This window comes from Triturus cristatus, chromosome 4_1, assembly GCF_964204655.1.
Source record: "Triturus cristatus chromosome 4_1, aTriCri1.1, whole genome shotgun sequence".
In the NCBI taxonomy this organism is placed as follows: Eukaryota; Metazoa; Chordata; class Amphibia; order Caudata; family Salamandridae; genus Triturus; species Triturus cristatus.
The window spans coordinates 169,714,447-169,738,786 of NC_140585.1; the positions used below are offsets into that span (position 1 = coordinate 169,714,447).

Here is a 24,340-nt window from a genome sequence, read left to right on the forward strand (position 1 = left end):
GCTCAACGAAGAACCCTGTGGCACTCCGCATGGCAGTGTGAAGTTAGGCGACTTGAACTCATCAAGAGCCACAAATTGTTCCCAGCCAGACAGGAATGATTTAGGTAAAGCAAACGCTTTCCCCTTAATACCAATCCCTCTCAGAACTTCAAATAGTTCTTGACGATTTACCGTATCAAAAACGGCAGAGAGGTCAAGCAGCACAAGTGCCACATTGTCTCCTGCATCAACTGTCTGCCTAATCAATTCTGATGCTGAGATCAGTGCAAGCTCGGTGCTGTGGTGCTTTCTAAACCCAAACTAAGTGGCATCCAGAAAAACATGCTTCTCGATGTAATCTGATATAACACCATTCATGGTGTTTTCCACCATCCTTGCAGGTAAAGGATGTCTGGAAATTGGGCGGTATTTGTTAGGATCCGCCCCATCTAAATTTCGCTTCAGAAGGGGGAGAACAGACGCAAATTTCCAATTGTTGGGTGTTAGATATGGGGGTCTCTAGTTGGCAGAGGTAGGTACCTTTGACGAATAGGGACCCTTGCGTCTAGTCAGGGTAAGGGGTACACTCCTAAAATAACCCCTGCTCACCCCCTTGGTAGCTTGGTACGAGCAGACCGGCTTATCTCAGAGGCAGTGTGTAAAGCATTTGTGAACCCCTACAGTAATCAAGTGACAACACTACAGATGGTGTTGCAGGGATTCTTCTCATGCACAGAACTATGCGCAGGAAACCAGGACCTTAGTGAATTGTGGTGTACCAAAAAACTCACCTCAATACCTAGAACCCCTATCCGACTAGCATCAGTGTCTCATTCGTTCTCCATATTATGTCGAAGCTACCAATGATTAGACAACCCAGAACAAGCGACTTAGAATACTCTCAGGAATGGTGGGAATCAAGAACACCTTTTCGTTGTTATTCTCATATCAGTCCACAATGTGAGTAATCAGAGACACGGAAAAGGTTAAAATGTTTATTTTTAACTACGTGCTCTAAGATGCACTGTTTTGGCTAACATAAGCAAATAAATGATTAAAAATTAAACCATCCGCATTACAATTCCGTATAAAACAAAGGGAGAAATCATATTATTATAGTGGAAACAGGTCCTATAATACCTTGTGTACCACCCTCCCCTAGCTAATAAGCTAGTTTTATAATAATAATAGAAGGTCTCTAGGTTTGAATGGGGACCCCATACCTCCAAGATCAGCTTAGGTGAATCACATCACAGGATCAGCACTGCGCTCTGTGTCTGGAAAGGTTTTCTCCGAGAGTGCCAGCATCATGCATGCAATGCAATATTAAAAGCACCCGAGTTTCAGATAATTGCATCTGTGGGCTTGTTGTGTCTAGAGTGTGGGCCCATCAACCTGAATTCAACAGCATACATTGTTATTTGACCTTGACGGTTTCTGCGCACAGTGTTCAGACTAAGGTCGCGGTGCAGGTCTAGGGATGTGAAAAACAGACTGTTCTCATGTAAAGAAAAAGCAAGTAAGCAGTTTTACTTATAGTAACAGCTACCTGTGGTGTTGTGTGCAAAAGCAGCACAGTGGCAAGATGGCGTTAACATCTAAAACGCTTATGCTAACATAGCAATGTGCGCAGGCAAAACCCTGTCTCCACTACACCCTCCCTTGATCGGACCACGAACAATATAGGGAAGTAATGTAGGAACGCAGAGTTCAAGTTCGAGTGAGACAGAACCAAGTTCATATATTGCCAATCCGTACAATTGGTAGTGAAAATTTCGAAAAGTTTGTTGGGAAAAATTAAAAAAGAAAAAAAATCAATCGGGCAATATACAGCCCTTTCTGGGGCAAAAGAAAATAAAAAGTAAAAAAAATTAGTCAGTATGTGCGGAAGATGGATAACTATCAATTTAATCCATCAATGTATAGGCACAGTATGTTGCAACAGCCTCCAAAAGGAAGTAATTGTAATCTTCAGTAAATGATTCAGCCATCCAATCTAATAATGTAAACGAACATACATGTTCTTCGATTACCGGAGCCTCTAGCACCATCAGAGGACAACTTGCGTGTTCTTCGAGATAATTTCGCGCCAGGAAGTAATGGGCTGCTGCATATATATCCCAATTTCCAAGGATTCCGTGCGCAGCTGCACAGGCCATAATCCTGATACCAGAACAGTCCAACTCATGAGCCACTAAGGGACTCCTCAGTCGATCATAATCCGGGGCAGGAGACGCCGTGTTCGACAGGCACAAATCCAGAGCCCATTCAAATGAACAATCTAGGCAATGGAAAACAGGTTGCACGCAAGTAAAGTATGAGAACCGGAAGGACAATCCATAGGGTACGTTCAAAGTGGCCAGAGGTAGTGTTCCATAGTATGCAAGCATTCGGTTGCGAAGTTGGAGCAGCCGGGGCAGGCTGTCGCGTGATACAGATCGTGCAGCCATATTGCAGAGCAAACAAACCAACAGCAGCACACCAGCAGTCAAGGCGAGGATTAACGGAAGCCTGCCGAAGATGCTGGAAAAAATAGAATGAAAAAATGCCGGTATCACACCAAAAATGGTTGGGAACAAGGTCAAAAGGCCGGAGCCCACAACTTTGAAAAAATGCGCCAAGCCAGTTGTTGACGAGGCATTGAATATAGTGTGAATCAGAGCACCGAAATGAAGTGGGAGATCAGTATTTAAAAGAGCATACACCTCAGTGCGGGTGTTAGCTACGTGAAGGACAAATGTTTCACAAGAGGAAGTTAGGGCGACTTCTTTTTGAGACAATAGAGCCCTTATTCTGCTCATCTTGTTGAACTCTGCTTTCAAGGTTGGTATGGAAGGCCAGATGGATACATAGTCTCCCATGCGGGGGTGGGAAAAGCACATCCTTACAACAGACTACTCGTTGGGAGACAGTAACAATGTACAGAATCCGTGCCCGCATCTCGCAACACGCCTCATTATTTAAAAGCAAATAGCTACCGTTGGCTAATAATGTGAAAGTCTGTGTAATTGCTGGCAAAGGATTTCCCTTCACAATGCAAGCTAAATTCGGTGCGTGAAGTTTGCAAGCACCATGCAATTGGATGTTCCTACAAACTACTTAGTGATCAGGTGTGGAAGTGCACTCCTCTCCTTTTAAATTAACCTCTTTACACTCTCTCAGGCACCTGTATGTAAATGGTAGTGACCAAACCTCATGTAGGAAAGCGGTACCTAGTGGTTTATAACTGCCTAAGGCATAGTGTTTCATGCATGAATTGAACTTGAATAATGGAAAAGGTAGTGTGATTAACCCATGGATAAGCCACACAGCTGAGTTTGATTCGGCCACAGAGAAAGGTAAAGGTTCCAACTTCTCAATATGCAATAGTGAATATGTCGCATCCTTCATGGACATGAACTGTTGTTTATCAGTCAGATTAAACGGCAGGAATAAAGACAAAGTATTCATGTAGTCCCAGGGAACTTTCCCAGCCTTCAATGTTTGTAAAGTCCATGCAAACTGCATTATGGAACGCAATTGATTTTGACCATGGTATAGGATAGACATGTCATCCTGTACAATATCCACAACAGATGAAACAATATTATCTAATGTTTAAATTCTGGAAGAAAGAGTGGTAATGCTAGTATCAATGACAGCAAGCACTTTTTCAAATTTGCTTGATCAATAGCTCTCAATCTAGAAGCAGCTACAATTTGAGATAATTTCCAGACGTCGTCGTAAATAGCATATACCCATCTTTTGGACCTGCCACCCACAGGGCCCTTAACAAAATCATTCAAATCTACATCGTCAGTTAATTTGGACAAATGAAGTTTAACTGACTCCAAGGTGGAATGTTTAAGCCAGTTTTGACATAATTTTCCTACTGAATAGGTAGTAACAGGATGGGAGGTTTCAAACCGGGGGTCAATCCTAACCTGTGTGTAGCCTGATCTCAGTCCCAAAAATCGATGTTGACATGAGTCTGAAGTTTTTTGCCATATCAACCATCCTTGGGGAGCTAAGCTAGAAATATTGAAGGATGTATTAGTAATTAGTGACTGCAATTCATCCATGGACAGATCTGTTTGATTGTCCCAGGAAGAATAAGCACCCAGATCAAGAATAGTAGGGGCGTTCATCTTTTTAGAACTAGCCGATCCAAAGCAAGTGGTCTGAAAAATAGTAGAATTCAAAAATAACATATGGTTCGGGATAAGGCGCGCACGATGAACCCTCAGAGCCTTGCAACTACCAGGTTTTAGAACCCCAAACAGATTTAAGATCAATGGTATCTTTCCACAGCTCATAGCCCCCTATAGCAAATTCATCCATAAAGGACTTCGAATACAGTAATTTAGTCTGTGTTAGTCTAACTTTGGAAGCTGATTTAGCAGACATTTTAAAATAAAAGGCTTCAGGTTTAGATACTCTGAAATCGGTAAAATATGTAGATTTTTTCACTAGTGTTTTGGAACTGCCTTCAATTGGAGCTGGACAATGTTCCCATTGTGTATAATCAACGATATTTCTGAAATGTATTCGCTTTATGCAGGATTAGTAACTGTATGCATATCGATGGCAATGTCAGGCCTGTTCGTATTTGCCGGAGCCAAAACAGAATTTCTCAGCATTGCTGGAAAAGAGACCGCTGGAGTCATACTAAGAAGAATCTGCCACTTGTCGTAGTTTGACATTGAAAATGGAGATGTACCTGTTATCCTTGCGACCAGGAAGTGGAGGTAAAATGACTGTTCTTGTACCCTGCACTCCAAGCACTGGAACAGGTGCACGATAAGAGGGGCCGAACTCCTTCTTGTTCTCCACCTTCTCATGGACCAGGTCACCAACTCGAGGTAGTCAGCCAACGTCCGGTATCTGAAGTGCATCATCAGTTGTGGAGGGCAAGTGTTCCTTTGCAAGACTGTCTCGAGCCTCTTGTAGATTCTGTAACACAGCAGAATGATCATTTGCGTCAAAGGGTGCGGCCAACGCCGCCATGTCTAGACCATCAAAGTCCGGGGCAAACCTTTTTATGCCAAAGAGCATTTCGTATGGGGTCCGCCCACCCAGAGACCGTCTAGGGAGATTATTAAGTGCACGTCGAACGCTATACAAATGGGCCAACCAGTTCCTGCCAATACCTAAAACTCTAGCTGTCAAGGAATGCTTTAAGTCACGGTTCATTCGCTCCACAACAGAATTGCCCTCAGGCCTATATGGAGACGAAAATTTGACTTGGACCCCCAAAGATCTCATGGCATCCTTGTACGCCTTGGAGGCGAACGCCGGACCCTGGTCCGAATGGAGGGTACCATATACTAAAATTCCCACAAAGACACACAAATCTGTGATGACAGTTCGAGCATCAGCACTCCTTTGTGGCCAGTCCCATAGAAAACGTGTGCACGAATCCACTGCAACTAAGATGTACTTGTACGGGGTATCAGAGGAGAAAGGACTGCAGTGATTCAAATAAACACCCAAGTGGTTTATTAGATATGTACAACTGTGTTTGAGGTAGACGCGCAGCAGTCGAATGTTTAATCTGCTGGCATATGTCACAATTAGGGACCTAATCATGAGTCTGTTTATACAATCCGCTCCACCAGTAACGTTGTTGTAAGATCGTGACAGTCGCTGAAACGCCTGCATGGGATGAGGCCATACCTTCGTGAGCAGCTGTTATCAAGGCAAGTCTGCGGTCCGCGTTGGGACTCAACCTGTCACCAACGTCGTTAATTCTCACATAGGGGACTTTATCAGGACTTGAATGATAATTACCCCGAGGTTTCCCTTCTAAATATTTTTTTCACCCTTCTCTGTTGCAGTAATGGCTGCCAAGATGTCATCATCAATCTTACTTTTGGATCTTGTAACTGCTGCTACCAGGTATGTTGCCGCTGCTGGTTTCGCTGCTTTATCAGCTAAACTCTTGCCAACAGCATGTACCAAGAGTATGAATTACATTCACGAGCGGCAGACGTTGTTTAAGTTCTGCTACTTGAACCCAAAGCATTTTATGTTTGATTGTGCTACCTTTGGAATCACGATATTCATTTTGAGACCAAAAGAATAAATTGTTGTTGAAAGACTGTACACAGTATTATGAGTCACTCACAATAAGACTAGTCACTCGAGGATCAGCAAACTCCAGTGCAAGCACCAGAGGCCGAAGCTCTGCCTACTGGGCGGTACAATCACCCAATGTCTGCGTATGCACGACATCAGGCTTGAATTCTCCATTCGCAAAAGTACCAGCCACTATTGCGCAGGCCACTGAATAAGCATGCTTAGATTCCGTCGCCGGTTGCGCCAAACCGTCAGTGTAAATGATACAATGGAAATCCTCAAGCGGGCGCAAGGACTGAGGAGCTGGATGAACAAATTCATACTGCAAATACACCCGAGTCTGCAATGAGGGTCCAAGATGAAAGTGACATCCGGAGACGTCAAAGAAGTGGCCCATTGTATCTAACGAGGATGCAAAGCTTTAGAATTCGATACACTGGCCTTCGTCACCGCCTCAAGGGCAGGATATGGAGTGACAACCAACATGCGTTTCCCTTGCGATAGCGCGCTCTCTTTTAGAATCGCCATCTGTACTGCGGTTAACACCTTTTCAACTGTGGAAAAGCGCATTTCAGCCGAAGTGTACAAGTGTCCCCTTCATTAAATGTCAAGTACGTGAAACCCACTGCGCCAGGCATAAGTCTTATTACGAGGTTTGTGTGGTTATCACGTGTCAATAAGTATTTAGAAGCAAGAAGATTAGCCTGCAAAGAGTGCAGTATAGTCGAATGTTCTGGCAGCCGGCTCGATTTGGTAAAAGTAGGTTGTACCAAGGCATATAGCTGCTTGATACGCTGGGCATAAACGGGAATGCAAGTACGCCCGAAATTTTAAAAAAAACCAGCAAAGATTGTAGTTTTTTCAGAGTTGTTGGAGCGCGCAAACCTGTGCATTTCTCCAGGAAGTGAGGTGCTAAACCTCTACCTTCGTAGTTGAGTTCATAGCCCATGTGTGATTTCGCAAAGTTAAATTTGTAACCGAAGTCCACAAACATGACAATGATGCGGTCAAAGCGATGCAGATGCGGCCATAATTCGTCTGAGATAAATATCATCAACATACGAGTACGCATCAGGGTCAATGCTCTCTAGCAGAGAGACTACACGTGCGGCAAAGACTCCTGTACTGTTTTTGTAGCCCATGGCTAATCTTTTAAACTGTTTTTGTTTGCTGCCATAAGTAAAGGCTGGCCATTGACTACTACTAGTGGACAGGTTATGGCTATAAAAGCCATTGGAGATGTCATGTGTGGTCTTAAACTTTTTTCTCACGAGACTAACAACGAGGGCAGAACCGTTGGGCACCATGTTGCGGGGATTCTGCTCATGCACAGAACTATGTGCAGGAAACCAGGACCTCAGTGAATTGTGGTGTACCAAAAAACTCACTTCCGTACATAGAACCCCTATCCGACTAGCATCAGTGTTTCATTCTTTCTCCGTACTATATCGTAGCTACCAATGATTAAACAACCCAGAAATATCGACTTAGAATACTCTCAGGAATGGTGGGACTCAAGAACACCTTTTTCGTTGTTATTCTCATATCAGTCCACAACGAAAGTAATCGGAGTCACGGAAAAGTTTAAAATGTTTATTATTAACTACGTGCTCTAAGATGCAGTATTTTGGCTAACATAAGCAAACAAATGATTAAAAATAAAACCATCAGCATTGTTACAATTTCATAGAAAACAAAGGGTGAAATCGTATTATAATGATAGTGGAAACAGGTCCTATTATACCTTGTGTACCACCCTCCCCTGGCTAATAAGCTAGTTTTATTATAATAATAATAATAGAAGGTCTCTAGGTTTGAATGGGGAACCCCATACCTCCAAGATCAGCTTAGGTGAATCACATCACAGGATCAGCACTGCTCTCTGTGGAAAGGTTTTCTCCAAGAGTGCCAGCATCACACATGCAATGCAATATTAAAAGCACCCGAGTTTCAGATAATTGCATCTGTGTGCTTGTTGTGTCTAGAGCTTGGGCCGATCAACCTGAATTCAACAGCATACATTGTTATTTGACCTTGACGGTTTCTGCACACTGTGTTCAGACTAAGGTCGCGGTGAAAGTCTAGGGATGTGAAAAACAGACCGTTCTCATGTGAAAAAAAAGCAAGTAAGCAGTTTTACTTCTAATAACGGCTACCTGTGGTGTCGTGTGCAAAAGCAGCAAAGTGGCAAGATGGCGTTAACATCTAAAACGCTTATGCTAACATAGCAATGAGTGCAGGCAAAACCCTGTCCCCTCTACAATGGACACCACACGAGTTGTATATTAAAATAAGTATTCTTTATTTAGACCAATCACAAGACCACAAACGACAAAAATCCACAATACTGTACTTAAAATGGTAGAATTAGCGTAGTCCTCTTTAGATGTTAAATTGCGACACTTTGAGTTCAATGTACCTTAGGATGCATAACTCTATACAATGAAAGTGTTGCAGGGAAGGTGATGCGTCGGTTCCTTACATGCAAGAACGGTGATGCGTCGTGTCCCTACTGCTGCGTAGGGGATGCGTCGGTTCTTCTCTGCGAGGGGAGGGGATGCGTCTGTTTCTTTGGCGATGCGGCACGCAACACGATGAAGATCCAGTGCAATGAAACAGAGATAGCGTCTTTTTCTTGATGCGACAATATGTTGACCCCGACAGGCCCTGCAACACGCTTTTCGGTGATGCGGCGGCATCTGATGCGATGCCGATCCTCTTCTCCGGCGATGCGAGATGCTTCGGCAGCGATCCGAGCCGCGACCGACCCTGCGACACGCTTCCCGGTGATGCGGCGGCGTCCTTGCGACACGCAGTCCCTCTGAAAGCCTCGCAAAACAGCAGGCACTTCCAAAAGACTCTTGTGGAGCTGGTTGGTCAAGTCTGTTGTCCCTGAGACTTCAGCAGGAGGCAAGCTCTTTTCTCAAGCCCTTGGAGATCCTTCACAAGTTGAATAAAGTATACACAAAGTTCCTTCTCCTCGGCAGCCACTGCAGGCCAATCCCTCAAGCTTAGGGATAGTCTCTCTGGTTCCTCTCCTCAACAAAGGTTTCTTCTTGTTTCCCAAAGTGATCTAAAGTTCTTGGGTTTGGGTCCCAATATTTATACTCAGTTTGTCTCTGTTCTCTGAAGGCAGAGAGGCCTTTGCTCAGTCCAAACCAGTTCTGGTCAGTCCTGGAACACTCTGTTTACACGACTCCTTCTTTCCTTTAACAGTGCAGGGCAGGGACATCAGACGCACCACAGGAGGTGGAGCCAGCATTGTGGAGGGAAGGCAGAGCCCTATTCAGGTCCCAGGTGCAAATCCTCCCACCCATCTACATGCAGATCTCTCTATTCAGCCCTGTGCTGACTCACCCTGTCTCCTGAAATCCCCCAGCCCCTGTAACTCAAGACAAGGAATACACAACCTAGCAGAGGCAGGCTTGGATGGTTAGACAAGAAAATACCTACTTTCAAAAAGTGGTATTTTCAAACACAATGTTAAAACCAACTAGACTAAAATATGTATTTTATCATTCTGAGTTCAGGCATACTAAACTCGAATTTCTACCTGGTTCCCTGAGTCAGTTAGGATTATAAGATGTAATAATCAAACTGCCCATTCTGGCCTATGTGGAACAGGTAGCCTTGCAATAGTGAAAAAACGAAAACGGCTGTAATTCACTATTAGGACATGCCACACACACCAGGGCATGTCCTACCTTATACTTAAAATGCACCCTGCACTTGGGCCTACCATAGGGGTGACTAATGTGCAGAAAAGGGAAGGTTTCGGGACTGGCAAGTGGGTGCACTTGCCCAGTCATCATGGCAGTACCAGACTGCACACAGGCTCTGCAATGGCAAACCTTAGACACACTTTAACAGGCTGTGGGTGGCACAACCAGTGCTGCAAACCCACTAGCAGCATTTGGATTACCAGCCCTGGGCACTCCTGGTGCACTGTACTAGGGTCTGACAGGTAAACCAAACCAGCCAATCATGGAATCACTAATCCATACATCAATTTACCATAGGGAGCACTTGCACTGTGGCACTGGATAGCAGTGGCACAGTGCCCAATGCATCTAATACCAGCAAGAACACATGAGGCAACAGCAAAAAATGGAAGGGAGACCCACGCCAAGGTGCCAGGTTTAACAGTGGGGAATATACCAGAGGAGAACATTTGATTAGAAATAGGAGACAAATGCAAGGCGAATAATTCTGGTAGGACATGAACATTTTTAGGGGGGCATGGGTCCATTGGAGAACCAGATTTAGTGGACAAGAGGAGGTTAATAATCTCCTCGTTAGTCAATGACTGAAAAGAAGATAATTCAGGGGGGGGGGGGCTCTAATGTCTGGGGGGGAATGGAGAGATTTCCCTGTCTACACTAAAAACAACTAGAGCCCCTGAAGAGGGCGATGTCCCTTGAAAGAGAGACCTGGAGAAACCACTATATACCGCATTCACTTAGTCTTAGAAAAATGTAGCCAGTGAGTTACAAAAAGTCTGATTTGTAGGTGCGTCTTGCACCTCAGAGCATGTAGCCTATTTTTTCGCCGTGGAAAAAAGATCCTTTGAAGAGTTTTTTGCAGTTAATATAGCTGTGGTAAAATAACAGGTTTTCTCCTCGTGCACAGATCTTTTATATTACAGCAGAGCTTGTTTATAGACTATTCTATCCTTCGTATCGTAGGAAGATCTCCTCTTACTTTCCAGGCGACGGCATTTTTGTTTTAGCAGTCTAAGATGTTCAGAGTACCAGGGTTCAGTGTGTCTTAACCTATGACTGCTGATAGTTTTAGCTGGTAACACCTGATTAATTGACCTCTTTACCATCATATTCCAAGGCTGGACCCTTTTCAGTTGCTTATTTTTCGAATTCTCTGCCTGAGGGGTTTGGAAAGGAAGTGGGAACATGACAGCTTCATGGTCTGACCAGACGAGTGGCAGCGATTGAAGGCATTGTAAGAGCTTATTGCTGGTTAACAATCCATCAAGCAGGTGTCCCCCAAAATGCGTGCTGCCAGTCACCTGCTGTAAGAGGCCGAAGCTGTTTGCGATGTCAATACATTGTACAGCTTCTCTGTCTAATGGATCCTCAAGGTGAAAGTTAAAATCACTGAGAAGTGTAAAGTCTGGTGACTGAGATATTACATCCATGGAGCTGCCAAAGGTATTCAAAAACTCTGCCCAGTGGCCAGGGGGTCGGTAGCATAACCTGCCATTAAAAGTATTGTGGTTATCTATTAGAATTTTAAACTGTAAAGATTCCAGAATTGGCCATTGATTTGGGAGATAAAAGACCCTTTCCACATACTTTGAAATATTACAGCCAAACCCTCCCCTCCCCCTTCCCACTGATCTCACCCCCCCCCCCCCCTTGCACACTCGTTATTTTCTGAACAGTGTATACCCAGAGGGGACCGCCATTGCCAAGTCAGGGTGTGAGGTGGCCATCCCTCCCCCCCCTCCCCTCCCCGAAGTTTCAGTAACGAAAGCTAAATGAACTGCATGTGCTTCAACAAACAAAGCAAACTCGGAAGCGTGTTTACAAAGGGAGTGCGCATTAATAAGAGTGCCAAACATTGTCCTCGTCCCATTCACCTTAATCTGGGCATAATTTAAGCTAGGTGTAGTCAGTGATAATTTAGAGGGGTGGGTGGATGGAGAAACCGCAATCATGGCTCTGAAAAGGTGCCTCAAATGAGCAAGTACTAGAACTGGCCTTCCGACAGCACCTACCGCTCTTGTTCAGGTCAGCGGTTTTGTTTCTGTACATCATGAACAAAAGGCATTGACTTACTGTTCAGTGTTTCTTGCATGAAAAAGCGTCTGGAAAAAAAACATTATTTTTTATAAAGGTTGAAAATTCATTGCACACTTTCATGATACGTCACTATATGCATTTGCTTGTCATCCAATATTTTCAAGTGTCATCTTTTCAGCTTTAAAAAAAATAATAATTGGCGAAACCAGTAGCTCGGCACTGGCTTTGCCAGTAATTGATTCTTTTTTTTTTTTCCTCTCTAAATGTTCATCTTTACTCTGACCTTGAAGTGGCGGGAAAGTAGGTAAATGAAACACTAAAGTCACTGGTGCATAAATGATGGGCATGAACATCTACTGTTCTTCTGTATTGGACATATTTGCAGTTTGGCAAGAAATAGTAGAATAGCACATGTAGCAAGTTAGTGCAAGCTTGGTAACCTGGAGTAACTCGGTATCTTTTTTTTATTTTCATTTTCAGGTATGTAGAAAAAGACGAGTCTCCCCAGAGAGGTAAGCCTGAAGAGCACTGCTTTTTTGCATTATATATTGTTCTGCTTCGTTGCTTGTGTTGCGGGCATCATTGTTTTTTAGGTCTCGCCTGACCCAGCACATGCGCTGGTCTGGCGAGACTTATTGAGAGGGCTCTAAAAAGTGCTACCAGGCCAGCCTAGAGTTACAGTGCAGGCGCGCGGGCCCGCTTTACCGCGATTACTTTCACGGCCACACGGGCGCTTTGATGTTTGATCGCGATCGCGATCACTTTCACTTTCGCTTTGCATAGCCAATAGGTCTCGCTTTTGGGACCTTATAAGTATTTAGTTATGCAACTGTTGCATAGCTAAACACTTATAAGGTCCCAAAGGCGAGACCTATTGGCTATGCCAATGCTTGTTTAATACTGAGTTTCGTTATTAAAACTGAGCAGTTTAAGTCTGTGCATAGATTTCTCTGTTAATGATTTCCTCTTTTAGCACCACGTTTCTAATTTAAATAAGCTCAATAATTGAAATTTGCATTTAAGTCAAATTCCAGATGTTTCTGGATCACCTGGCTTTCTTCCAGTGCATAATACAAGAGTGGCAACCAGTGTACACTCTGGTCCATGCTCAGTGGAAGAGACAAACAAAAAAGAGAAAGTGAAAGCGGCACTGACAAAGGAGAAGGAAGAAAATGAGGCTGACATTGTAGCAAACAAGCTGTGGGTGGACTCCCAGCACCTTAGAAAATGGCTCGCAACTAACACTTGCTGTTTCAGGTGATATCAAAAATCGGCAGATCCCCTAAATGCTTGATTTTCTTGAAACATTGGTAAGAGAGGGCAGAGCTTGCAATTTGAGCTAAATTGTTGATCTTTTACATACAACCCGCTACTTACCCAGACTTATTGTGTAACTGTACTGTATTGTTGAGAAGGAACTTTGTTTTACCCACAGTAGATAGCCTAAGTTGAACGGAGACACTGTACTGTACTGCTCTTCTTTACTGGTCACCTTTTCTTTCACTGCTTTGGATTTAATTTTCTGCACATCGTTTTGGTTCTCCCATATCCATATTTACTTTGCCATGCTCTGACCCCCATTGTACACTACTCCATCTCACCTGTGCCTTGTATGTCGGACATAGAGGTGCAGGTCTTTTTAATGCTAAATCTCTTAAGCTGTCCCACACTGTATGTGAATAGGTTGCCTGAGGATGAACACCAGATATCTCTCTTCATGTTCATGGGCTCTTTTCATCTGGTCCGTGTCTCTTCGTTTATCACCTCATGGACCTCAGTTATTTGTTTTGCATGCAAAGTTAGGCACCCTGCTATGCCTTCGTTGAATGGTTTCTTGTCTCAAACTGTGAGTGCTCTTCTCACTCAGTCCTGGCAGTTGGCACTAGTCGCTCCTTCCAGTCAGAACTAGAGTAACACCTAAACTCACTCTGACTGATTTTAGACATTTGAAGCCACTGATTTAGCTCAAAAGGAGGTATGACTCTACTGGTGTTCACGATTACACAGTTTTCGGTAAAGAGTGCAAGCTGAGCATACGTGGCATCCTCTTCGACCTCGTGTAAGTTCACTGAGTTGCTGAAAGACTCCTAAAATCTACATGCTACACTTTCCTGGCCTTTCTTGCCATGAGTCCTGACGTCCTTTGATTCTACTTCCTTGAATGCAGCCCATATCTGGTGATGGATCACAGCTGATCAATTCCTGCGATTTACTGGGCCATGAATGCATGATGAGTCTTCACGTTTCGGAGATCTAGTTTGTAGGTCACAGTCATAGTGTATGTTGCTTTCCACTTTTTACTTCTCTAATATGGTTGATGACCAACTGACATCCACCTCCATAGTGCCATATCAGTGGGTCATTCTCAATAATGGAGGAGATCCAAGCACTGGAAGCAATTTATTTTTAAAAGAAGAGCTTCCCTTGCACCTAAGGGGTTTTTAGGTCTCACCTTGGCAGCACATGCGCGCTCTCTTTGAGACATGCTATATCTACACTTCGAGCATGCCCATCACTTTCCATTCTTTCCTTTTTGTGCCCTTTGAAAAGTCCTTGCTTATCCATAGAAAATCTGTTATGTTTGTCCCTCCTTTTGCTGTGGTGCTCCCTCCTATGGAGCCTGGCCCTATTACATGTATCCTTTCCCATCTAGCCATTAATGTTCGTTTTGGCGCAGTTTTTTTCTTTTTCTTCAGCCTGTGTTTTAGGATTGTTGCGTTTTAGGTCGAGCATTCGAGACCTCTTGTATATACTTTAGTATATACTTATATGTGTATGTACTTTGTGAGCTCTGGAGATCAGGCCTAGGACTTGTCTGCTTCCGCTTAGGAACTTTTTTTTTCTGTTCAACTGCCTCCATTTAACTTTCTTGATAGAAAACCACCAGTAGAGGTCTGTAAACCACCAAAATTGTTTTCTGCTGAGGGACTTTATTTTTTTTAAATTTTTCTGGCAACTGCCTATAGTTAACTTTTTTGATAGAAAACGACCAGCAGAGGTCAGTAAAATACCAGAATCACTTTAGCATTCTTTAGATTCCAGTCCATCGAAATTGTCTTCCACGAGGACCCGTAGACAATGTTTTTCTTATCTTGTATTTTCAGTGATATGACCACCAAAGTTACTGATTTTATATTAAAAACAGAGCTTTGAACTATACCATTTCCTACTGAAAGGTAATATTTCTCTCCATGTGTTCCCACACTTTGCATGTCAAATAGTTTGGTGCTTACTTTCCCTTGATGTTAAAGAACAGCAGATGTTTCAGCACCCAGGCTAATGTGCTGCATAGCTAAATTAATATAAGGTCCCAAAGGCGAGACCAATTGCATTGCAAATGCTTGTTTGACTTTAGTATTGCAAACATGCAGCTAACTTTCATGGCGATCTGCAGGCCATTAGTCTCTTGTCTTCATGGCCTCAGATCGCAGAGTACGTTAGCTGCAAGGTCGGTGTGATCCCGTTTAGGCCGGGAGGAACCCGGATATGTACCGTCGCGCCATGTTGGAAGGAGAGATCGCCGTGTATACTAGTAGTCCATTGGCTCTCCATCGCCACACTGGACCCAGGTAACATTTGAAATACTTCCAAGATTATTGGCTAATTTGACCAAGCGTCATTTGTTTTAACCTTATACTACTGAATAAGAGATTTAGAGTCGTTTTGTTCCTGCTTTAATATTGACTTAATCTCCATGAAAAAGGCAGAATCAACTTCTGCTGTCGTGATAAAATAAAATTGTACAGAGGTTTAACATTCCAGACGGGAACTTAATTGCTGAAAATTCTAAGGATTCTCCTTTTCGGTTTTTGTGGAAACCTAAAGGCACACTGTTTCTGTTGCGATCGTATGGGTGATCACCAGATCCTGTTTGATTTAGCCCGTCCGCGCACGTCTTACTGACCACTCTCCGCACTTAAGTTCTCCCGCGTGCCCTGCTCAATAATTCCATAAAGTCGGTTAAAACAAGAAACTAAAGTACTGTAGCTGTGTGTAAAGTTTTGACATTTACATTTGCTTTTCGAGTGTTGTTGATGCTAAATATGGTGTTGCTCTCTTTCACCGGCATGCTTATCCACACCCCCTCCATGATGCACTCGCCCTCGTTTTCATTGGTTTCCGCCCGTAACACAAGCGCACATATTTTTAGTCGTTCTATTTATCGTCGCATTTGCTGTGACAAACGTTGCTACGATCTCTGTCCCCGTTTATAGTATCATTTGCCCATTTCTTTTTTTTACATTGTGTTGTCATTTTGGTTTTTACTTTCTTTTTTAGCCTTAAGTTTTATTTTTAAAATGTTTGCATGTGATTTAAAAATCCTTTGCTCATTTTGATCCTCATAACGCTCAATCAATTAGCAGAACCAGAGCACCTGAGAGGATTGTTCACGGGATGGGCGGGGGCTAACGCCTGGCACACTGCATATACTCTGTGTGTGGCTCGTTGCTGGCGCGGCAGTCAGTTCCTGTAATGAACATTGGAATGCTTGTTTTTCTTGCTGTGATGCACCGCATCATGGCATCACACTAAAAGTGAGAGCAGACAAAGGCTAGTAGGGCCTGGAGTAGTGCAGAAAGCCCAGTTGCAAGGGGTGGGGCGAGGAATGTTTCTTTTTTAATTTAGTCAAATAGTAGGGTTTGGGGTGGACTACCCTTGCACTGGGCTGTGCTCCCTCACCAAAACGACCCCATCAGCCTTTCTGAAGGGTGGGTGATGTGGAATTTACTCCCAATATGCCCCTGGGGGCATTGAAAGTACACTATTCAGCAGTGATCTTGTTTGGGGGTGAGCTGCCGCACTGAAGCCCCCAGGCAGCAAGTTTATTGGTGGGGTTTTCGCCAGCAATAATAATAAAAAGAAACCAGCATTTGCAATGCAATGCAATCAATCACAGCATTTATAGAGCGCGCTAAACACCCTATCTCATTTACGTACGTTTTTGCTATTGGCATTGTAAATGACAATTACTTTTATTTATGTTTTTGTTTTGAAAATGTAAATAAAAGGCATTGTCACTCACAATGCCAATAGCTTAAACTCTCGTAAATGCGAGACCTATTGCATTGCAAATGCTTGTTTTGTTTATCCGGAAAAAAGATGCTTGTTTTGGACTTCTTTCAAAGCCTGGCTCCCAACATTGACATCTGCTGTTACTGATAGCTCCTGCCGGGAGCTGATGGTCCAGCCAGGCAATAAGAAGCCTGCTTTCACGATCCTAACCAATGGCAGGCAGAGCATGTGGGAAGGGGCGGGGCGAACTAAACTACCTAACCCTGAGCTTCTAATAGGAACAGTGACAAAACAAACTTCTTATCGCTGCCACCGGCACCCCACCATGCACACAGAAGCACTTCACCTCCTCGGGCATCAGAATGTGGCTCCTCCCCTCCCATGCCCTTAACAGCACCTAACTTCCAACACCGAGGACACCACGGCACGCCCTCTCCGAGAGACAACAACCCCCCACTTGTTTCAAGACTCCCAACAAGTCCATGTGTATAAAGTGAGAAAACCAACAAGGGGCAGAAAAGGTGGGGGGGAGGGGAACTGAGGGACGATGAATAATGATGAGGGAAGGCGGAAGGAAGGTGAGAAAAAGAGGCAGGGAAGAATGAAAGAAAACGATGATGAAAAGGGAGGAAGGGGGCAGGGAAGGAGACTAGGAGGGAGGATAGATACCTACGTGGACAGGATAGCAAGCCAGATTTTAAAGTACATAAGAACAAGTAGAGAAAGATACAGACGTGACAGCCAGGGGCAGAGATGTACAAAGCCGGGAACGATGAAAAGAAAAAGCGTTTGGGGGAAGAAGAAGATAAACTAAAGACTAAGAGGCAATGAGGGAGATTGAGATGAAGAGTAAGTAGAGATAAAAAGAAGAAAATGTCGGAATGGACGGGTGAGTCTGCAAGTTATAAGTATAAGGATCAGGAATCAGGAAAAATATGGGTGCAGAGGTTATAGAAACGAGTGGTGTGTGCGCGCGCACTTCCAGAAATGTAAAGAATGCAGCTGGCACCCGGCCGCGCTGCTGCTCGCTCCCGAGACCCCTAGGCCATGGGAGTCAACGTTAGAGAGAAGGCGGGACATGCACCCGCCTTTGGCCAATTGCAGGCTTTAAATTTTTTGAAAGCCACACGCAATGGCCAATCGCCAGCTTTTCAGCAAACTCGCGCATGTAGCTTTTTTTAGCCACTCCCACGAGTTTGCTGAAAAGCTGAAGTGATTCCAAGGGGTCATTTTCTAGAGCAGCTCATGCACACTGCGCTAGGCTCGACCTAAAAAGGGCACACATCCTTCGCAGTCATAGGCCTGCACCCCTCCAACCCTCCTCAATAATGGCCCAACACTCTTTCTGCCATCCTGTGGGCAGATTTGAGGGGTTGGCTACTAGGGGTCAGAAAGCTGTCAGTAAACAAAAAAAAAAGGGGGGGGGGGTGGTGGGGATGACTAATCCTGGCAGGATGTGAAGAGGACATTGATTTCATAATGGTCACAGTTTTCATCTATTCCTTTCGCTGCTCTAGCTGAGTTACAAAAGTGGAGTATTGTTTTCTGTGGGAACACCGTCTGATAGGAATTTTGTGGATCCCTGCACATTCAGAATTTTTTCCTCACAGAAATATAAGGAATGTTTACAAGAGACGTGGGGCAAGAAATGATAGTGGGATCCATGCATGCCAAACCACCCTTGATTCACCTGGTTGTCTAATTTTCAGAAATGCCTAGGTTTTTGGCTGCAGCTACCTACCTACCAAATGCCCCTTTTTTCCGTGGCGAAAAGTTGATGTCTCCATGTTGCGTTTCAGGAAGTATTGTCATGTAGAAAAGGCTTTGTCACATTAGTGGAGTACCATTCTTATTGGGAGAAGTGTGGGAACACACAAAAGTATAACATTTGTTATTGTCAATTACTTTTTTCTCTTACTTTTGACCCAGATTCAGAGCTGTACAACGACCAGTATTCCTAAACTACGTGCCTAGAGCACACTTAAGAAATGCCTAGGTGTACTTTGTACCCATGTTTTATTCACTACGTTGATGCATGGTCGTAACGGAATGAAAAATCATTGTGAGCTGCTGTCTCAGTTGCTGGCCATGTTATTATATACCTGTTTTTGGACAACTAACGAAATATATATATTGCTGTAAGCAGAAAGGTCTGACGAACTCTCATTTTGTAAATTGGCCATTGTGGCAAAAAGTTTCAGATTAAAAAAAGTTGTCACCTTTTCTGTTTTTTAAACGTATTATTTTGTTTCAGCTAGTTTATTTAAACCTAGAGTGAGCTACCCAACTGACTTTTGGATCTGGAATTTTGTCTAGTTTTCAGAATTTTATAGCGTTCCCTGTTTATCCCTAGGCTGGGAGGGGACATAAACCTGTCATGGATTCCTTTTCTGGAAACAAATTATGAAGGGTTAGTACAGAGTTAAGCAGCGTGCTCTGGAATACCATTGTGTGATCCGAAAACATGAATTTACAGCGGTCTGGTATCTTTGCTGTAATTACTGTCACCATTGTTATAAGAAATTCATTAAATAATCTCATCCTACAAATCCATCCACTTGCTGTAGTTCCACTTCCACAACACCAGCAAGGAGCCAGACTGTATATTGCATTACTTTAGCTTAATAAAAAAAGTACATTGCACCCCTGCAAGGAGCATGACGCTGTTTGGGCTTTCAACCAGAAGAAAAAATCTAGTGACTGTCTCTTTCCTGGGACAGAGACTGTCAAATCTAAACTTGATCGAGGAGCCAGATGCTGAATGGCTTTTAAAACACCTCATGCTGTATCATCACTAGTGCCCAATCCCTGTACCTGCCCTTCAGTTTGTTTGCCTGTGGCAATTCTGCCTTCTACTGAAATGACAGTGGTTTATGTGTTTGTTACACTCACTGCTTGGCCCTGACACTTCGACAGTCAGCAATGTTAATGTCCCCATCACCCAAAGGCATTGTGAACTTTGATATGGAGAGGTGGATGCGGTTTCTGCAGCGTATGCCTAGAAGTACGAACTTTGGATATTTGATTTGAGATCCTTGTTGCAGGTGGGACGGTCAAAGAGCCTGTGATCATGGTACCTATTCATCCGGTTCATGTATAGATATCCGAATGTATGTACTTGGTGTTCATATGAAGTGCGAACCTAGCCGAGAGGCAGCTGAGGGCTGTGCCCAGTCATAGGCAAGCATGTGGTCCATGAGTGATAGAGGTAGCTGCATTCTGGAAACAGAAGCGTAGTATTACTGCATTGTGACGTAGTATTCTTTAAAGATGTGCATCTTCAACTCTTTACTAAACTTATGTTGGGTCGAGCTTGTCTGCAAAGCCCGAGATGGTAAGTGCTGTGGCATGTATGATGCCCCTAAACTGGACCAATGTGGAGTCTGGGGGGGGCAATGGAGCAGGACATTTCCACCATCCAGATGCAAGAGTACGAGGACTTGAACAACAGTTTCACATTCTTTAGAAAAGAGTTGGTACTAGGCAGTCCTTTTTTAGGTCTCGCCCCTATCGTTGCAGCGCGAGACCTCATGTAGGGGGTTCAGAAAGCTGACCACACCCTCGTGCATGTGGTCAGCTTTCGCCGTCTGCAATTGGCTTTTGCGTGCTTTTTTTTTTTTTTTTTTAAAGCCATCAGGCAATTGGGCAAAGGCGAGCACATGTCCCACCTTTGCTCCACCCATTCCCACCGGTGTCTGTTACGCGCATCAGCGTGGCACAGGCAACAGCCTCCCTCGCCCCTGCTCCTCTGTGGTGCGCGCGCACCACTAGTTCTCTATACAGATCAACTACAATCGTTACGCTTCGAGAAGCTACGTTACTTGTCGCATACCACGAAACTGACTGGATGTGCACTCATTACGTACTCTTTTGCAACCAAGGCCTCGGAGTACCTGTCGGTGCCCAGTGTTGCCGCCATTCCGCGACAAAAGACACTGTTAAGTTGCATTCCTACTTTTGCTATGTCTGTGGCATATCCTGGTTTTTCATCTTAAAAATCTGGTCACGTTACTCAAACTCCACATCCCCTCCACTATTTTATTGTATCCCGCTAGCCTCTGAAGATTTCTCCTCTCCTTAAGTGTCCCCTTCAATTAGGTTTGTTTAGATTTAGAGTCCAGGTTCTAAATAATCTTCTCCGTCGTTATGGCACCCATTTCCCCCTTAACAAGTCTCAATCCGATCTCCCCACTGCTTATATATCACTCAACCTTCCCCTACGGTGGCACTTCATTTACCTTTGTCGTTCCAAACACTTTACGGAATTCAATTTTCTTATTATGTAACTCTGCTTCCAGTGCTTCGCCACACCCTACCTCATTGGGGCCCTCTTTTGTTTTCGTCTCCTTCGCTTAATCTCTTACCTGCTCACTCTCTATCAGAACCATCCTCGCAAGTGCACGCTCACCCGGTACAGTACTGCAACCGATGATGAGCCAGTAATTCAAAGTCACCGGAAGCAAAAGAGGCGGAAATGGAAAAAGTAAAGAGTTGCGGTTCTCCGTCCGCCATCCTAGGGTGGGCAGCGCTGTTAATTGAAATAGGGGACAGGGCAGCATTACCCTGATATATTATAATTTTAAGAGTTACTATTCATTGCTGACGTATATGACAGTGGCATGTTTTTATATTATAAAAAGCTTTTATAGTGGCATTAAAAATCTAAATGAAAGAATATGCCGACTTGCTATGATATTTTATAAATATCCTTAGTTGGATTCATTTATCTGATTGCTCATGTCGCAATCTTAGAGACTGTTTCAATTGAATCGTGACTATCCATTTCTCTCTATTGTGTACGTTGTGTGCACGCTTTAGTGGCGGTAGTGTTCGCGAATCGAAGATCATGTTTCTGGTTTAAAGGAGTTGCCCTTTGGTAGCCCTAGCAACAATGCGCTGTCACGTGACATCTTTAAACGTGTTCTCTTATAGCGGTACACGGGTGCGTTTAGCACAATCTACACAGGCAGCCGCTCCGTTAAGTTGCAAAAGTAATGGGTCTGATTTTTTGCTTATCTCATCGCAGTGTGTCAGATACATCACTCACCTAAGCGCTCTGCATATTTGCAGCAACCCTTGAGGGTCCCGACTTTCCTTTTTATGCCCATATTTGCAACGATATTCGTGTTTACCATTAGTCCTGGTGGAACAATTTTCTGACTGGGTTGCTGGCCACGGGTATCGAGCCGCTAAAATGAAAGGTGTTCTAAAATCCTGGCATAACTGAACGAGCACGTTTAGACAATGGTATAAAGCGGGGACCGTGAGAGGGAAGGAGCTGGATGGGATGGTGGTCTAAGAGATTTCTGGTGAAAATATTGTGCAATATGATGCAATATTCCTAAATATATGTATATTTTGGTTAATTTTTACCCAAAAAGAAGATATTAAAAAGACCCCATTAATAATCAGAGTGGTTTAACCTTGCTCGCACACAAGAATAAAAGAAAATTGTTATTGGTTTGTTGTTTTGACATTCTTTGAAACTTGCCTGCCTACAAGTTCCACAGTTAAACTGTCTAGATGAAAATGAGCCTCATTTTTAGGTCTCACCTACGCAGCGCGCATGCATTGCATAGGAAAAAGACCTTTAGTAATCGGCACAGCTTTGCGGGCAAAAACGTGCACACGTTGCTTTGCTTCCAATGGCAACGCGTGCACGTCTGGTGATTGCCTTGCGGGAGCGAGTTTTTTCACCATGTGTTATCAATTATCTCTCCTGGCGCCGCTCACTCCCGCAAGGGAAACGCAAATAATAATGCAACACCAATAGCTCAAACATTCACTAATGCGAGACCTATTGCATTGCAAATGCTTGTTTGTTGTTTTTGTCAGTGTGTTTGTGGAGGTCTGTGTCCAAGGTGAGCTCAATTGACTTGGCATGCAGTGAAAGTTTGGGCTTGAAGCTGGCCAGGTTCATATAATTGAGCCAGGATTGTACTATTTCTCGCTTGTTGTCTTTGGCAAATTACAGGAATTCTGCCTTTGTAGGTAGAGTTTCAGGTAGGTGCTGGACACCTAGGACTGGATAAGGTGCATGCAGTGCTTGAGGCGTTTCATGTCTGGAGCGGGGAAGACTTTCAAGTAGATTGGTGTTTTATGTGCATTTTCGTGAATGTTGTTATCTGAGAGTTCTTCCCAGTGTGGCGCTGTGTAGAAGCTGATGACAGGTGACCTCAAGGAGCCCTTGATAACTCCATAGATGATGAGGATCTTTTGTGGACTTGGATACCATCATGTGGGCTAACTAGCGTTATTGGTAAAGTAGGACGAGAACCAGTGAAGAACATTACAGTTGAATCCCATTCAACACACTCAAGGGAGCGGATGATGACGTTCTGCTCGGCTGTGTTGAAACCAGATGAGAGGTCCAGGAATATTTGGTGGCATGGGTTACTTCATCTGTGGTTAGGAGAGCGTCATATATGCTGCATTTGAGCACCTATCTTGTAGCACAGTTTACATGTTATGATAGTCATTGTGAGGAGAGAGCAATGTAGACATGCAAGCCAACTACAGTATGGAAGTCCCTTCAAGGTTAGTTCTGCTCGATGAGCATTGCAGGCCTGTGCAGTTGTGGGTAATGATGCCTGTATTATTCTACTGCAGCTTTACTGCAGTGTGGTGTGGTTTGACTACATCTGTTTACTTTGCTGAAAGAAGCATCTTGAAGAAACTGTAGTGAAGCACTCCATCTTTCACCTGTTGCATGATGCTACACAAATAAGAACACCCTAGTATATCGTCCCATTAAACCCATTGTAGTACCATCATAACAAGTGTGCTAATGTACAGATGCACAGGCCCAGTGTTTAGTTACTGCACTTCATATGTGGCTTTTCAGTCTGCTCACCTGGTTTCATTTCTCAGTGATCCTCCGATCAACTCTCATCATCCCAAATCCAGTATTTACCTCAAAATACAGACATCGTTAAGACCTTAAAGTAAGCTTTCTTGGCTATTAGTTAATGGTTCTGCTGTTTTGGATATTTTCATGACTGGTGTCTTATCACAATTATTTAAGGGGCATCGAGATCGTCTGTGGCGTTCCCCAAGGATCATCCCTCAGCCCGACATTATTCAACGTCTACATGGCACCGTTCGCCCATGTTGGCCGACTGCACAACCTCAACATCATCTCCTACGCCGACACCCAGCGGATCCTCTCCCTCACCAAGGACCCCCTCACCACCAAAACCAACCTCCACGAAGGAAGGAAAGCCATTGCCGAGTGGATGAAGAACAGCCGTTTGAAGCTGAATTCAGACAAGTCAGAGGTCCTCATCCTCGGATCTACCCCCTCAGCCTGGGAAGACTCCTGGTGGCCGTCTGCTCTGGGACCAGCACCTCCAACCACGCACACACCCAACCTGGGATTTATCCTCGACTCAACGCTCTCCATGACCAAGCAAGATAACGCTGTCTCGTCCTCCTGCTTCAACACCCTCCGCATGCTCCGCAAGATCTACAGGTGGATCCCCAACGAAACAAGAACGGTCACTCAGGTCCTTGTCAGCAGCAGGCTGGACTAC

General features: G+C 44.1%; 1 protein-coding gene across 4 annotated transcripts in view; it reads left to right on the forward strand.

Moving 5' to 3' along the window:
• Window positions 1–24,340, forward strand: part of ZFP91 (ZFP91 zinc finger protein, atypical E3 ubiquitin ligase) — a 284,968-nt gene that overhangs the window by 53,865 nt on the left and 206,763 nt on the right. For all 4 annotated transcript variants that reach the window (XM_085651803.1, XM_085651804.1, XM_085651806.1 and 1 more), the window contains exon 2: window positions 12,276–12,307. In XM_085651803.1, coding sequence (XP_085507929.1) covers window positions 12,276–12,307 — 32 coding nt within the window. The remainder of the gene's footprint in view (window positions 1–12,275; window positions 12,308–24,340) is intronic.